The following is an 18,339-nucleotide window of genomic DNA, read 5'->3' on the forward strand; positions in this document are numbered from 1 at the left end:
GTTTTAGAATATTGTATTCGGTATAAGAAACAAAAAAATTCTATCAAAAGGTTAACCATTATGATATTATTATTGTTATTATTTATTTATTTTACCTTAACTGCTGTGGACAAACAATTCTGAGTGGTCCCAAACATCATTACAGGTTTAGTTTTTTCAGTTCACACGTTTTCCCCAATGATGTCAGTTATGTAGTTCCATCGCTCACCGCATGCAAACTTTTAACACAGTAAAGCGCCCTATTCCGGCGTAATTTGTAATAATGAGATTTACATATTTAAACAATACAAAAATAAATGGTTCATAGATAAAACAATTGTTTTTCCGTGATATATCAAAATAACAATTATTGATATAATTCACAAACCGAATTTTTTTTGCAAAGGTGAGAACCTCTAAAGATACTGAAGGAAACCTAATCACAGACACATATGGGGCTAATTTAATAACGGCGGAAATTGCATTACAGAATAGGGTTTTTTTCGCGACTTTCGCTTTTGGTGTGTTGTAAATTACTATTAAAAAATAATAATTTACAAGTGTGAACAGGCATAAGTAGACAATTGATATCTAAAGAACAAGGATACACCTTCTTTCATAATGGCTGGAAACGAAGATCTGGCAAGGTTGGTTAATATGGTTCTACTGAAGCAAGGGGGCCAGCTAAACATTGACCAGTTACAGCAGGACCTCACAAAGAACCAAGGTGTACAAATTGCTAATGTCCAGTCACTTTTAATTTTCTTGAAAAAGTTCCCACGCAATTTCGTCATAAATACAGTAGGTGACGGAAGAAAAAAAGTGTCTGACGTGCGTGTGATATCGGATATCGAGACCTGTGTTGAACATTGCAAGAAACAAGGAAGTTGCCATAGTCAGAATGGTGAATGTGGCCGACTACACATTTGCAAGTTCTTTCTTCTGTCTGGTCACTGTAATTTTGGTCCTGGATGTGCATTCGGTCATGACTTTATATCTCGGCATAATTTTAATGTTTTCATGTCGCATATGCTTGATCCAGGATCTATCGAAGCAGAATATTTGAGAGATCTGCTGTGTCAGAATGAATGCAGAAATGCTACCACGATGCCCGATACATGTAAATTTTACAACACATCAAAGACCTGCTCCAACAAGAGATGTAGAAGCCTGCACATTTGTCGACATTTTCTTGAAGGAACCTGCAAGTTTGGGTCCGACTGTAGAAGAAACCATTCCGTGGAAGAACCATCTTTTATGGACATCCTTGAGGACTATGGTTTTGATGTGAACCGAAACCCTGAAGTAATACTAGAAGATCTTCAAAACTTCTATAAAAATAACACATCTACAAACATCGAATCATCGCAACCTCAACCAGACGACTTTTCATCTGACTTGGATGGGGAACCACCTTCAGCATTCCCAGCAGTGCCTGTCCCATGGCCTAGAACAAAACGAAGCCCTCCGGTAATGGGAAAGATTTAACCTATAATAGTATTTAACAGGGAACAATATTTTTCATCAAAATTATCAAACATTGGTGTAGGTTTCATGGGTCAAAACACACTACCTGCTGAAAACAAATTTTCTCTTTTTTAATAGTATTTTATGGGGAAGCATGACCCAAACCCCTATAGAAACTTACCTTCCCACAGTCTAAACACCCCTGCCTAAATTCCTGCACATGTGTTTGTGACATGCTGGGGTGTTATTTAACATTCATTCATTCATGTGTTTGTGACCAATGACGTCATTACTAAATGGGATATCTTGTTTTAGCATACTTTCAACTTGTCACCAGCTGAATGTTTTTTAGTGTGTGTGTATGTGATTTTTTTTTGTTGTTGTAAAAACAATTTAACATTATTAATGAGGAAGTTATAATTTGTACATATTTTTCTAATGTGCATTATACTCAAACCTGGAAATAAGTGGCCGGTCATGGACGTTGTCTGGTACACATATTGTATTGTTTTCATTTCAGCCATTTTCATTTACCACACAGGTTGATGTCACATATGGTATTGTTTTCATACCTGAAGGTTCTTGGAGATATCAGAATGATCACCGGGCTTAAAAACAAAATTGTATTTTTTTATTAAATGACCATAGTATGAAGTGACCATAAACTATTGTACGAAATGGCTAGTACGAAATGATTGGTATATGGTCTATTTGTTGCAGCTCTAGTTCAGCATAGTAATCAGGGACGTAGGAACAATATCTGTAGTGGGGGGGCACAATCTCCAGTAAGGGGGGATTAAACCACATTTTTATGACAGAAAAAAATATGGGACTGATTATTCATATTGGCTTTCATTTTGTAAAGGATGAATAAATATTGTTACACTTATTTATTATCTTACAGAAAACGAGAACAGATGAAGAGAAAACTGAGGAAGGATGTTGATGAACGCCAGCTGTTCCACGGGACACACGTTGACAACATCGAGGCGATTGTAGAAAGATGTTCATTGCTCTAACTTTGGTGGGTGACTTTTCAAAGGGTAACCAATCATTTGTACGTCCACCACCAAAAATTGATTCTAAACCAGATGGTGATTTGTTTGACAGCTGTGATGACAACGTAGAAAATCCTAAAATCTTTGTAATCTTTGATTTGTACCAGGTGTATCCGCAGTATCTTATCACCTATGAGTAAGACTGTGTCTTCATGCACTGTGCAAGATCACCCTGTTGGTAAAGTAAACTAATCGTAAGTTTAGAACCTGGGGCCTAATTCACTAAACTAAACTTTACGATATCGCAGTGCAATGCTAAAAACTTGCAAAGAGATGCTTTGTTGTCTAGTAGAGCCTAAGAGAGCTTTGTGAATTAGGCCCCAGAATTCTTAGTTTTACACTATACCAGGGAATAAAGATTAAATAAATTAGAGATCAGCTGTGAATCATTCATTCCAACATTATGTGATTGCAGGTTTTTTTTATTTAACACTAGAAGAAATCGACCACAGCAGAAGTTTCTATTTTAAAAAGATACATTCTTAAAATTCTATTTCTCTTTCACCACTAATAATTAGGAAATTAGTTAGGTGTCCTAACAGGAACACATGTAAGTATGTAAAATATTTTAGATGGACGTGGTAATTATTTTAACGATATTTGTACACATATGGTTCCGTTAATTTTGTTTTAAAACATTTAAGCCACATCACAATTTTTAAGTTGGACAATTCAATTTTATCTTTTGATTATAATGACAGTGTTCAGAATACTATTCGTTGTATACACTACCAAGACGCTGAACTTGATACCTTGCTGCTAATCGAAAATAGTAGCCCATAAGTTTTAAAAGATGAAAGAAATAAAAAGTACCTTTTGTCAAATATATAATATCAAAAAATTACTGTTGAATATGTTTTATTTATTGTGTACGAAACCAAAACAAGGGTCGGAAAAGTGACTTTACTCGACTTTAGAAAAAAGGTAAGGTCTAAATGGTAGGTATTTACAACGATAATAGTGCTAAGATTGCTCTGTGATAGCACACAGTATTATGTGTCCCTTCATTTCTCTCCATCAGTAGATCACAGGATCTATATTGGAAATAAAACACACAATTTGATTTTAACAAAGGGAAGAAAATTAGTATTAATCGATTCTACAGTCCGTCCCAGCATTCTATTACAAAAATGTTTTGGTAAATAATTTCAGTTTGGTTTGATGTAAGAAGAAAAGTAAAAGTCAGGGCTTCTAGATTATGGCTAGTGATATTCAATGTTGGGCTAGTAGATAAATACTACTGCCATGCCCGACGGCGAGTGAATTTTAAAAATATTTTTTGTCAAATGTTGCAGTTATCTATTTTGTAAATATGAATATCCTTTCCCCACCGCAACCCCCAATGTTAGTGTTTTTAATCTATGTATAATGTTTAGGTAACATATCTGATTATTACTATTGCATGTAATTAGTAAAAATGTTATTAACTTAAAGTATAGTAGGGCTAGTGAATTTTTAATCGTGGCTAGTAAAAAAAATTAAATCACTGATCCCATGTTTAGTGAATTTTATAAAAATTCTAGAAGCCCTATAAAAGAGTTTTGGAAAATAACAAAAAAATACAATTTGTGTGTGCAATTTACAAATCAATCGGCTCGGAAATAAATAACTTGTAGAAAATTACATAGTAGGCCCCTATGAAAAAAAATGCGATCCCTGTGGGATGGACTATAAATGAGTTTACTCAAGATTGATGCTTTCATATAACCATATGATTTTAAATGTTAGATACATACATTTATGATTTCAAATGTAAATTAGATTAGATACATTATGATTTCAAATGTAAATTAGATTATATACATTTATGAGTTCCAATGTAAATTAGATTATACGGTATACATTTATGATTTCAAATGTAAATTAGATTATTCTAAACTTATGATGCCAAATGTAAATTAGATTATTATACACTTATGATTTCAAATATAAATTAGATTATATAACATGATTTCCGATGTAAATTAGATTATTATACACTTATGATGCCAAATGTAAATTAGATTATTATACACTTATGATTTCAGATGTAAATTAGATTATATACACATGATTTCAAATGTAAATTAGATTATTATACACTTATGATTTCAGATGTAAATTAGATTATATACACATGATTTCAAATGTAAATTAGATTATATACACATGATTTCAGATGTAAATTAGATTATATACACATGATTTCAAATGTAAATTAGATTATTATACACTTATGATTTCAAATGTAAATTAGATTATTATACACTTATGATTAGATTATGAATTTATTATCTATGCGTACGGACCTATTTTCTGTGATATCTATGTCTGTGTTTTAAGTGTTTTTGTTTTAAGAAATATGTAAAATAATATTTGAAGATTTTGTGATAACCATCAGGCACCAAAACAGGTTGAGAGGCTGTTCACATTACAGTGATGTTTCCACATCTTGAGTAGAGTATTTAGTTCCTTAAACCCGTGGGTGTTTTTTCACTTAACAAAGCTAAAAGGAACACGTATCAGGGTGTTGTTTAAGTGATTTGTTAGTGAACATCATGGTGGTAATACATGTACCAGATTTGATAAAGTTGTACGTTGAGGTAACTCCTGACTTTGTGTCAACTGGTAGATGGGTTACCAGATGGCGAGCGATCATGGTCACTCACTAGACTGGTTTTTATGCCTAATGTTAGATGAATCTAATGTGATAGAAGACAATGATACCAGTCAAACGTTTTCACATAGACCTATCACACATTGCCTATCATTCTCATTATATTAAAGGAAGGGTAAACTCAAATAAGAGCCTTATGTGTTGGAAAGATGCATACCTGGACCACCAACACATACTGACACTTTAACAAATGAAAAACGCGTAATTTTAGAGTTAATAAAAAAACATGATTATTCCTGCTAATTGGGGGCAGCCATTTTGTTTCATTTCTGTGATGTCCGGTGGCATAGCTTGGGGCAAAGTGACGTCAGTTCTGTCCAATTCCTCTAAGCACAGTGTAAACAAACGCTCTAATTTACGACAAGGCGCTTCGCTTTCATCAACCTGACTTACAGTAATAAAGCAGGACGGCTGATAATGTCCATTACAATTTGAGGGGTGTCCGCGCGGCTATCAAACAATACCTTGTGATCTTAATAAAAGAGGCACGTCTTTTTAGTGTGTCTAGACGCAGTATCTGGGGACCGTCTAAATATACACCTGCCAATCAGGAACCACAGGTACAGGCCACGGAAAGAAAAGACCAATTAACCAAGAAAACACTGATTATTAATTCAGTACGTTGGTTAATTTATGTACAAAACATAATACAGTTATTTCAACACTTTGACAATGGTGCCTTATTTTGTATTGAAAAATAATATATACTTGTTGCCGGCTTACTGGGATGGATATTATTACAGAACATTGCGATGCATCCGCAAAAATCAGGCATGTTTTGTTTCTCCAGTTTGAAGACTAATTCCTGACATGACATGTTAGGTATTACGTAACCACCAGCTCACCAGAGGGCGTATTCACTAGGAATGTACAAAATGGCTGTGCCCGTTATATATAATAGCCGTCACATTTAACTGTTTTGTTAATTAACTATAAGATTATACTTGTTGATATTCAGCAATAATGTGCATTATATATCGTTGAATATGCATACCAGGCCAAATGCCTTAATTGTCCCCTCCTTTAGTAATCATTATTGTAGATTTCGCAAACTGTTGAAGACCGCGTCTTGTTTAAATCTACCAGCTTTATTCACTTTATTCATTGTAACTATCACTTTATCACTTATAGGCTTAACCTTTTTATAATAAAATGTATGATCTGGCCTCAGATTACAGTTATCTTCCCATTTGGTTGTCCAAAATCCGGAAGTTTCACCGCGCAAGTAGTCTGCTGTTTGACTGTGATTATTTCATGGCAGACAGCTATGAAGTGGCAACTGTTTGACTGAAGTGACAGGGGATAGCATGTAGTTTGTAAACATGTGTAACTTGCTGACATTGAAGACTTGTTTGTGGTAATTCCGGCCCATGCAAAAGTAGTGCTTTTTGTGTAAAATGGGTCTGTTTAAACCAATATGCTGGGAGAAAGAGCTGGACAACAGGGGTTGTCCTTTTCAGGGTATGTGTCCCCCATGCAGGCAAAGGTACATACAAAACTTCACGGGCCTGCTGATATTAATAAAAATGTTATAGCCACTAAGGCTATATAGAAACATATAGCGAAATTAATTGTGGTCTGAGGCCTGATATAGTTCACACATTACACCGGTTAAATGCTTGATTCTGATGAAAGTATTATAACCAGAGAGGTGAAATTACACAGACTGATTGTGAATACCACAAGGAATATGAAAACTAATTTATTTATTTTCTAAATATTTTATTAAATTAAAAAACTTTTTTTTTTTAATTTATTAAAAATTAAAATTAAAATTTTCAACTTTTAAATTTCAGTATCCTCCAAAATAGCATAAAATGACCTCTGATGTTACTACAGGTTGTTGCAATATTTTTTAACAGTTTTGAGCTAATAATTTGGTAAAAAAAGAGCAAAAGTTGGATTTTGTTAGTCAATATTGAGATTTTAAATTTTTTTTACATATTGAATTTTAATGAGTTTCTCAATTATTGGAATTGGACAGAAGATCTAAATATAATGAATATATCACTACTAAATGTAATTAAACACTTTAAATAAATAGTATACAGTTTTTAACAAGATTAAGTACTCTAATAATACATTTCACCTACATTTATGTAAATTACACACTTCAGTCATTTTTCAAAAATGGTCTTTCATCCTTAGAAAATCTAATAGGCTAATATTCTTTGCTGTCTGAATGTATTTATTGTGTTCAGTACTCAGATGCTGGTATACTTGTCAAGTTTATTGCAGAAAATGTGCCCAAAAGGTTAACATTTGGCTTGTAATACATATGGCAGAATAATCCATAATGCATATTCAGTGGTCATTACTACAAACATCCTTCCAATCAAGAAATACTACACTGAGGTATCCAAGACACTGGCACTTGACTACACTTGTTGACAGTTATCACTGGAAACTGAAAAATATGGTGCAAGTACCTCTTGGTAGGATTTATATCAGCATTTTGTGACAAAATCTTCATTTTCAAAGTTGTCGTCAACAAAAAACATATTATGGTGTATACCTAAGTAATATCTGTAGGGCATATTCATATTAATATGCATTTATATGGACTGTTTTGCCTTTTACAAAGTGGCTACATGTCTAATACAGTAAATGAAGTAGATCAAGTAAATACAGCAGGTCAAAATTTAATCTGAGGCCTATCATGTCTAATTTTCCCTGAAATTAGTGTGTAAAAATTTGTTGCAAATGGCCCCAATTTTGTGACTTTCACCATCCCTCTGACACATTTTTAATAATGTATCATGAATTCAGTCACCATATCTTTACTAAGCCTCCACTTATCATATCTAAAATGCAAAATTTTACAGTTTTAGATTTTATTTTTTTTCAAAAATTTAAATTTAAGTTTAATATTTCATTAAAAATGAAGTAAAATCTAATGATTGATTTTTTTCCTTTAAATATTTCAAAATCTTTCCAAGACAACACTGTGCAGATAGAACATATGTAGAAGAAAAAATAGCTGCTCATTGTATGAAGAAATTCCAAAATTTGATAAAGTTATTACATTTTGAAGTTGGTGTCCCTCAAGTTTCCATTGCTAAAATTGGCCATGGCAAGGCACTGTGGTAGTGTTTTAATACATCCTCTATATACTCTCAGTTTAAAGGTGACATCCCGATACTTACTGAGCATTGCTTTAATATGTATATCATTGGAATGCATTAGTGTGGGCCAGTTTTTAGGGGGAAAAATGGACTGATAGGCCTCAGATTACAGTTATCTTCCCATTTGGTTGTCCAAAATCCGGAAGTTTCACCGCGCAAGTAGTCTGCTGTTTGACTGTGATTATTTCATGGCAGACAGCTATGAAGTGGCAACTGTTTGACTGAAGTGACAGGGGATAGCATGTAGTTTGTAAACATGTGTAACTTGCTGACATTGAAGACTTGTTTGTGGTAATTCCGGCCCATGCAAAAGTAGTGCTTTTTGTGTAAAATGGGTCTGTTTAAACCAATATGCTGGGAGAAAGAGCTGGACAACAGGGGTTGTCCTTTTCAGGGTATGTGTCCCCCATGCAGGCAAAGGTACATACAAAACTTCACGGGCCTGCTGATATTAATAAAAATGTTATAGCCACTAAGGCTATATAGAAACATATAGCGAAATTAATTGTGGTCTGAGGCCTGATATAGTTCACACATTACACCGGTTAAATGCTTGATTCTGATGAAAGTATTATAACCAGAGAGGTGAAATTACACAGACTGATTGTGAATACCACAAGGAATATGAAAACTAATTTATTTATTTTCTAAATATTTTATTAAATTAAAAAACTTTTTTTTTTAATTTATTAAAAATTAAAATTAAAATTTTCAACTTTTAAATTTCAGTATCCTCCAAAATAGCATAAAATGACCTCTGATGTTACTACAGGTTGTTGCAATATTTTTTAACAGTTTTGAGCTAATAATTTGGTAAAAAAAGAGCAAAAGTTGGATTTTGTTAGTCAATATTGAGATTTTAAATTTTTTTTACATATTGAATTTTAATGAGTTTCTCAATTATTGGAATTGGACAGAAGATCTAAATATAATGAATATATCACTACTAAATGTAATTAAACACTTTAAATAAATAGTATACAGTTTTTAACAAGATTAAGTACTCTAATAATACATTTCACCTACATTTATGTAAATTACACACTTCAGTCATTTTTCAAAAATGGTCTTTCATCCTTAGAAAATCTAATAGGCTAATATTCTTTGCTGTCTGAATGTATTTATTGTGTTCAGTACTCAGATGCTGGTATACTTGTCAAGTTTATTGCAGAAAATGTGCCCAAAAGGTTAACATTTGGCTTGTAATACATATGGCAGAATAATCCATAATGCATATTCAGTGGTCATTACTACAAACATCCTTCCAATCAAGAAATACTACACTGAGGTATCCAAGACACTGGCACTTGACTACACTTGTTGACAGTTATCACTGGAAACTGAAAAATATGGTGCAAGTACCTCTTGGTAGGATTTATATCAGCATTTTGTGACAAAATCTTCATTTTCAAAGTTGTCGTCAACAAAAAACATATTATGGTGTATACCTAAGTAATATCTGTAGGGCATATTCATATTAATATGCATTTATATGGACTGTTTTGCCTTTTACAAAGTGGCTACATGTCTAATACAGTAAATGAAGTAGATCAAGTAAATACAGCAGGTCAAAATTTAATCTGAGGCCTATCATGTCTAATTTTCCCTGAAATTAGTGTGTAAAAATTTGTTGCAAATGGCCCCAATTTTGTGACTTTCACCATCCCTCTGACACATTTTTAATAATGTATCATGAATTCAGTCACCATATCTTTACTAAGCCTCCACTTATCATATCTAAAATGCAAAATTTTACAGTTTTAGATTTTATTTTTTTTCAAAAATTTAAATTTAAGTTTAATATTTCATTAAAAATGAAGTAAAATCTAATGATTGATTTTTTTTCCTTTAAATATTTCAAAATCTTTCCAAGACAACACTGTGCAGATAGAACATATGTAGAAGAAAAAATAGCTGCTCATTGTATGAAGAAATTCCAAAATTTGATAAAGTTATTACATTTTGAAGTTGGTGTCCCTCAAGTTTCCATTGCTAAAATTGGCCATGGCAAGGCACTGTGGTAGTGTTTTAATACATCCTCTATATACTCTCAGTTTAAAGGTGACATCCCGATACTTACTGAGCATTGCTTTAATATGTATATCATTGGAATGCATTAGTGTGGGCCAGTTTTTAGGGGGAAAAATGGACTGATAGGCCTCAGATTACAGTTATCTTCCCATTTGGTTGTCCAAAATCCGGAAGTTTCACCGCGCAAGTAGTCTGCTGTTTGACTGTGATTATTTCATGGCAGACAGCTATGAAGTGGCAACTGTTTGACTGAAGTGACAGGGGATAGCATGTAGTTTGTAAACATGTGTAACTTGCTGACATTGAAGACTTGTTTGTGGTAATTCCGGCCCATGCAAAAGTAGTGCTTTTTGTGTAAAATGGGTGTACTCCGGCCTGGTTTAGAGGGTGTGTCTGTTTAAACCAATATGCTGGGAGAAAGAGCTGGACAACAGGGGTTGTCCTTTTCAGGGTATGTGTCCCCCATGCAGACAAAGGTACATACAAAACTTCACGGGCCTGCTGATATTAATAAAAATGTTATAGCCACTAAGGCTATATAGAAACATAGCGAAATTAATTGTGGTCTGAGGCCATCTGTACCTTTATTTTTATTTAAACATTATATTTTGTTAAAAACAACTGACAACTAATATATTCTACAAGACTCAGAATATCAGAATTACCAAAGGTTTGATGAATGATGAATAAATTAATGTGGTCTAGTGGTGTTGTTAAACAAAACAAACTTGATTTATTTTTACATTTTCCAATGAGTTTTTTATTTAGAATAATGAGTTTTTAGGTCTGATTTCAAATTGTAAAAATTTCTAGAAATATTGTAGTGCTGTATACCGACATGTTTTAATTAAATTAATCTTTCGGGTCTTGTATTATGTGAATGAATGAATTAATTATACATGTTGTTTTTAATTTTAAGAATCAAGGGAGTTGGATAAGTGGGACAGTTTCTGGAAATTTGACCTGTAGTCTGAAGTAACAATTAAATACACTGTTTATACATGTATTTATGTTGACCTGGGCCCCGTTCCACCAAGCGATCTTAGCACTAAGATCACCTTAGGGCATAAGGCAGCTATGCACTTAAGTGGATCTTAGGGCCAAGATCGCTTTGTGGAACAGGGCCCTGTTGTCTAAAATAAAATTTTAAAAAATGAATTGCTATTTATCCTGCAACCACCGTTTCTATTGACAGAATATGATGTTCTACTAGCAGGATATGACTTTTGACGTCACTCAAGTGAAGTCATACGCATAGCTACATTACAGAATCACTCATTTGACCTCTAGGTCATAGGGGCGGGACGTAGCCCAGTGGTAAAGCGCTCACTTGATGCACGATCGGTCTGGGATTGATCCCCATCAGTGGGCCCATTGGGCTATTTCTCGCTCCATCCAGTGTGCCATGACTGGTACATCAAAGGCCGTGGTATGTGCTATCCTGTCTGTGGGATGGTGCATCCCTTGCTGCTAATCGAAAAGAGTAGCCCATACACATACACATTTTTTTATTATAACTTTTCAATCCACAAATTTAATTGCCCAATGAAGTGTGTATGATCATAAAGAATTTCACAGTACTTTTTAAAAAATTTAAATAAAGATATTTTGGGTGGGGGAGATAAGGTGTCTTCCCATCCTTACACATGAACACCCATGCACATATATCTGTACAATTGTATGAATACTAGAATCTAGTATGCCTTTGTTTCTGCTGTATGATATTTTGGTTTTGGACTGTTATGCAATACCTATATGAGTCAGCAGAGATGATGTTTTCCACAAGTGTCCAGTGCTTTAAACATCAGACCACATTAGCATTTTTAAAGTCAGATTAATGTCTGTTGAATATTTAGTTTAATGTTCATATATGATCACATTTTCACTTGGGGTTTTTAAGTTGCTAGTTTTGCAGGTTTGCAAAAAGATCTATGAAGTTCCTCTAATTGTTTGTTTTGACCGAGTTAGGTTATGGAATACATTGAATGTTTAGTTTGACTAATGTTCACAACCCCTTTTAAATGTATGTGCATTGATTTATCTTTCATTATCCAGTGTACCACCTGTGGTCTAGTGGTGTCGTTAAACAAAAACAAACAAACAAACAAACCAGTGTACCACCTTGGCTTTGCTATGGGATTTTGAATTTGAAATAAGTGATTATTTTCTGGGATATTTTATGTTTCCTTTAAAAAAAAATCAAAAAGAATATATTAGGCGATTCATAATAACAAAAAAATTTTACTCTTTGAAACATGCTATACCATTGGGAATATACTCGATATCTACTGAATGTACTAAAATGATGATTACCTTCTTCTTTGTTAATCCTTTTTCCCCAGGAATAAATGCACATCTATTCTTCTTTGAATTATCTCCCTCCCCCCCCCCCCCCCCCCCCCCCCAATATTTCAGTATGGTGACCTTCTCAACGAGAGAGAGAGAGAGAGTGTTAAAATTTGTTTTGTTTAATGACACCGCTAGAGCATATTGATTTATTAATTATCGGCTGTTGGATGTCAAACATTTGGTTTTTTGACATATAGTCTTAAAAAGTAGCAAGGGATCTTTTATATGCACCATCCCACAGACATGATAGCACATACCACAGCCTTTGATATACCAGTCGTGGTGCACTGGCTGGAATGAGAAATAACCCAATGGGCCCACTGACTGGGATCTATCCCAAACCGACCGTGCATCAAGCGAGCACTTTACCACTGAGCTATGTCACTCCCTAAAGAGAGAGATAGAGAGAGTGAGAGAGTCCCACTTTGAATAGTCCATAGGATTGCAATTGTCTGCAGTAAAGTTCACATAAAAGATCCCTGGCTGCGAATGGAAACATTTAGTGGGTTCCTTTGACTACATGTTACAGTGACCAAATGTTTGACATCCAGTAGCCAATGATTAAAACAATCAATGTGGTGTTATTAAAGAAAATAAACTTTAACTTTCATCCAGAAAAAGATTACCATGGGCTGTGGTAGAAAAAGATGATTGATTGACCAAGGTTGATTTAGAAAAAAAGGCCAATCAACAATAGCTTTTAGTATGTAAAATAGATATTGAATTTCAACAATATAGCTCTTTTTTTTTTACCTTAAATGTTGTATCATGGTCCATTTTAACAGTAATCAGTGAATCAAAGTGATCATTTTACAGACAATAAAATGCACTTTTTTGTCATTTCCTAAAATTATTATAATTAATTTTAATCATATATTAAAATAATATATTTGTTATATGAAAACATGTATACACCTGAAACATGTACACAGGAATATGTTATGACCACCACGAGCCCTGATGACAGCTTGACAATGGCGACACATGGAAGCAATCAAACGTTGCACAACATATTGTGGAATGTTCTGCCACTCATGCTGCACTGCTGTAAGAAGTTGCGGAAGTGTCTGGGGTGGTGGATTCCTCCGGCACACATGCTGATCCAGTGCATCCCATAGATGTTCTATTGGGTTTAAATCCGGCAAACGGGAAAGCCAAGGTAAACGAGACTCATCTAAGAACAAAACAGTCCTCTACCTGGCACATGTCCATCTCACCCTTTGCTGGCACCACTGCATATGCTCTGCTAAGTGACGTGGGGTCAAGTCATTCTAAATCTTCTTTTTTTTAAACTGCTCGTAATACAATGCTATTTATCTCTACTACAGATTCTAACAAGTTGGTTTGAATTTTTAGCGTAATTAGATCTGTAATGACATGGATTCAAATCGTTATGATGATGATATGCTCTCACACTGTTATGCACCAATTACAAAGGGCTAACACATTTTAATTTTTTGTCACTTCTGGTCTTCCTATGGTGATGAAAATTATTACCCTTTATTAAAGTACATCAGTTTCATGTGATATGATGTCCAGATGAATTACAACACGACGTCCATTTTGGCATGCTTGTAATAAAAAGTTATTTATCTCGATTATAGATCCTAACAATTTGGTATTCAACCTTTTCATGCATCAGTTATAAAGTGCTAAATTTCAGTCACTTCTGGTCTTTCTGTGACAGTGAAATTTGGCAAGAAGTGAAAACCCATTACTGATTTCTGTGGTTGAAACCGATATGCTAAAGCTATCCTGATAAATCCAAAATGGCGTCTATATTGGCTAGCAAAAATGAAACAAGTCAGCTGACGCCGTCTAACTCATTGAAAACAACTAAAACAGTTTGTAGTGAAATCTTGTTTATCTCTATTACAGAAATTGTTCTGATTTTTTTTTTTGGGGGGGGGGGGGTAAATTAGTATAGTGACATAGGTTCGAATCCATGTTTTATATTGATCATTTTTAACCTTTGGATGCACCTTGGAGATCAGCTAAAACAGTGTTAACGAATCACTCTTTGGCAACCTCCACAAACCTCTAAACGCTTTATTCCATCAGTAAACAATATTTTTATTTTCCCGCCAAAAATTGACGCTATCTTGGAATTGGTCATCATTGCATCATCACATGGATTTTGTTCATAGACAACAGTAAAGGGTAATTACTTCTATAATTTCTTGCAAATTTTCATTATCATAGAAAGAATACAAGTGACTAAAAACTTAAATTTGTTATGCCGACCCCTTATATTAGTGAGTTTTGGATAAGTCTGGCAGCCCTGATTTCAAAGTACTGGGGATAAAAATATCCATGCCTCATACATGGGGATTTTATTTTATGAAACACTATGGGCTACACTGATTTAAAAAATATAATAACCATTTATTCTTTGGGGTATTTTTATATACAAATCAGTGTATAAACAAAAAAGATACTTTTTTTTTGCATTTTTTCCTTCATATTTTCTCAAGTATTTTTAAATATATAAAAATAATGCTATAAAATATACATTAGAATATTCAGAATGTAATACAGACAGTATTCAACCAACTCGGCAACTGATTATGCCTTACAGCCAATTTTGAAGCAGGAGCTAATTTCCGTTATACCGTATGTTAACAGATAAATACAGTTGACGCAATTTTGAAAAATGGCCGCCATTTTCATATTTAGCTGGGCTTCTGAAATTTCCATCGGATATTTCCATACAGTTCAGACGTCAAGCTAACCGAAAACCATAGTGGCTTTTAGTCCCATTTTTGGTAGTCAAATTTTGCCTGGCGCATGGACTATATGCAGAGTTGTATTGTGTGACACAGTTGATGACCTGATCAGAGGTCATGACCTCACAAATGGCATATTCCACAGTGTGAAGAGGCGATACATATCACATGGGTATCTCTTCCACCTCGGTGTAATAAACTATTATCTCGCCTTCATGTAAAATTCTTTAATCTCATTGGTTGTTTGCCGTTGGACAAATCCCTTATACCCCCGTGGGCGGAGCCAAATTCTCTTATCCCCGTCTGTAATTTCCAACAGTTTCCAGCCACCCCAGTTAATGCTAAAGCAATAATTAGATTATAAATAAATAAAGTTTTATATTATTATTATTAATATCTGTTTCAGACAATTTCGTATTACAAACATTTGAAGTTAAAAACTCGTTTATCGATGGAACTATTTTTTGTCACTGGCAAGTGGTTTCGTTCGCGGTAAGACGTGTTTGTTTCGCTTGTGCACACTGCACGTGCTTTCGTGTGCTCGACTTGGGGGTCCTTCATTTCGTTGTTTTTGTCAGCGAAATGAAGTTTTCTACTGGGATGTATGCGGCCATTGGAACTGATTGAACGCTGGAACGCTTCTCGTTTCGACAGCCTGCACCACCAGGATGGATTCTTTTTTAGCGAGATTCCTTGCCTCTACGTCATTTCTCCATCTGACTGTCGACTTGTTTTTTTCGTGACTCGTATAACGGCCATTCTGCAGAACGCCACGGTTGTTCGCGTTGAGTCTCTACATGACGCATTCAACACATTTTATTTACAGTTATATGGCGTCAGACATATGGTTAAGGACCACACAGATTTTGAGAGGAAACCCGCTGTCGCCACTACATGGGCTACTCTTTCCGATTAGCAGCAAGGGATCTTTTATTTGCGCTTCCCACAGGCAGGATAGCACAAACCATGGCCTTTGTTGAACCAGTTATGGATCACTGGTCGGTGCAAGTGGTTTACATCTACCCATTGAGCCTTGCGGAGCACACACTCAGGCTTTGGAGTCGGTATCTGGATTAAAAATCCCATGCCTCGACTGGGATCCGAACCCAGTACCTACCAGCCTGTAGACCGATGGCCTACCACGACGCCACCGAGGCCGGTGAAACCATCACGGAGTGCGGCGTCATATATGCACGTTCGTGAAATTTTACATTTATAGGAATAGGATCATGATACCGGCCTCGCCGGTGGTGGTGTGGTTAAGCCATCGGACATAAGGCTGGTAGGTACCGGCTCCCACCCAGAGCGAGTTTTATCGACTCAATGGGCAAGTGTAAGACCACTACACCCCCTTCTCTCTCACTAATCACTAACAATTAACAACTAACCCACTGTCCTGGACAGACAGAGTCCAGATAACTGAGGTGTGTGGCCATGATAGTGTGCTTGAACCTTAAAGGAGGGGACAATTAAGGCATTTGGCCTGGCATGAATATTCAACAATATATAATGCACATTATTGCTTAATATCAACAAGTATAATCGTATAGTTAATTAATAAAACGGTTAAATGTGACGGCTATTATATATAACGGGCGCAGCCATTTTGTACCATCCCAGTTAATACGCCCTCTGGTGAGCTGGTGTTTACGTAATACATCCTAGTAAGCCAACACCAATTATATATTATTTTTCAATACAAAATAAACCACCATTGTCAAAGTGTTGAAATAAATGTATTATGTTTCGTACATAAATTAACCCAAGTACTGAAACAATAATCGGAGTGTTTTCTTAGTTAATTGGTCTTTTCTGTCTGTGGCCTTTCTGTGGTTCAGACGGTCCCCAGACACTGTGTCTAGACACACTAAAAAGACGTGCCTCATTTATGAAGATCACAGGGTATTGTGTGATAACAGCACGGATACACCTCAAATCGTAATGGACATTACCAACCGCCCTGCTTTATTACTGTAAGTAATTCTGTAAAACCCTTGATTAAGTAGACTTTCCCATCTAAAATCACAAAACTGACCAATTACGTCGTCTCAAAGAAAAGAAAAGTATCACTTGGGTATCGTGAGTGGTAGTTTTTGCTTGAACGTGCCCTACCAATAGGCCTAATAGTATGCTTAGCTTAGCTTAGTAACTTATTTAACGTGTCCATATACCACTAGGGTTTCGAACACGCCTATCCCGAGTCCGGCCTCCGATAGGATCGGGAGTCTGACTCGGGACAGGGATAACCTAACAAATAGGGGAAATTTTGAAAATTAACGCCAAAAGTATAAAATGGGGGAAATTGGGGTTAAAAAAGTTTGGCTGCGCCCTTAAAGAAACATATCAACATTACTATCCTATATAAATTATTAATATAATATATTTTCGGCGCAAATTTAGATGGGCTGGTCTAATATTAATAATAATTCTTAAACAATATTCATTAAGCCCATGGGAGGTTAAGAGGAAAGGGGCTGCCAGTCATATTTTAAACATTGGTGTGACCAGGTGAGGGTCGGGAGGGAGGGGAGGCCGGCCCTACTCGAAACCTAAGGCCGAACCGCCTACGCATATAGCCCCAAAGAATGCCCTAACTCCCGGCATCCCATCACCCCCACCCCCCACCGTGTCCAACCGCAGTTCAGTCCAATGCTGACAGCCTATTAGTTGTTTAGGAAGTTATTATAACTTCCCAAACCGGCGTCACTTGAAAAGTGACGCCAAAGGGTTGTAATAGTTTAATAGCTGGTGCCACTAGGGGAGTGGCGCAAAAAATCCAGCGATGGTTAATTTAATATTTCCTTTTTAATAGTATGCATTTTTTCTTTGGATTTTTTAAAAAGAAAAATACTATAACTCCATTTCGTTCTATTGATGTAACCTGGAATATATTTAGTTAAATAGTTTATTATACTATCAAGTCATTTATGTTGTTTTACAAGTCGGGT

General features: G+C 35.2%; 1 protein-coding gene across 1 annotated transcript; it reads left to right on the forward strand.

Moving 5' to 3' along the window:
* The first annotated feature begins 484 nt into the window (after positions 1 to 484).
* LOC121379256 (protein mono-ADP-ribosyltransferase PARP12-like) lies at positions 485 to 3,735 on the forward strand. The gene is made up of 2 exons (XM_041507778.1): positions 485 to 1,449; positions 2,351 to 3,735. The coding sequence occupies exons 1-2, from the start codon at positions 601 to 603 to the stop codon at positions 2,390 to 2,392; spliced, it is 891 nt and encodes a 296-aa protein (XP_041363712.1). The 5' UTR covers positions 485 to 600; the 3' UTR covers positions 2,393 to 3,735.
* Positions 3,736 to 18,339: the final 14,604 nt, after the last annotated feature.

Source organism: Gigantopelta aegis, chromosome 8 (genome assembly GCF_016097555.1).
Source record: "Gigantopelta aegis isolate Gae_Host chromosome 8, Gae_host_genome, whole genome shotgun sequence".
NCBI lineage: Eukaryota > Metazoa > Mollusca > Gastropoda > Neomphalida > Peltospiridae > Gigantopelta > Gigantopelta aegis.

Coding starts and splice junctions, on each gene's coding strand:
- LOC121379256 (XM_041507778.1), top strand. CDS start 601: ATGGCTGGAAACGAAGATCTGGCAAGGTTGGTTAATATGGTTCTACTG. Junction 1,450..2,350: donor GAACAAAACGAAGCCCTCCG/GTAATGGGAAAG, acceptor ATTATCTTACAG/AAAACGAGAACAGATGAAGA.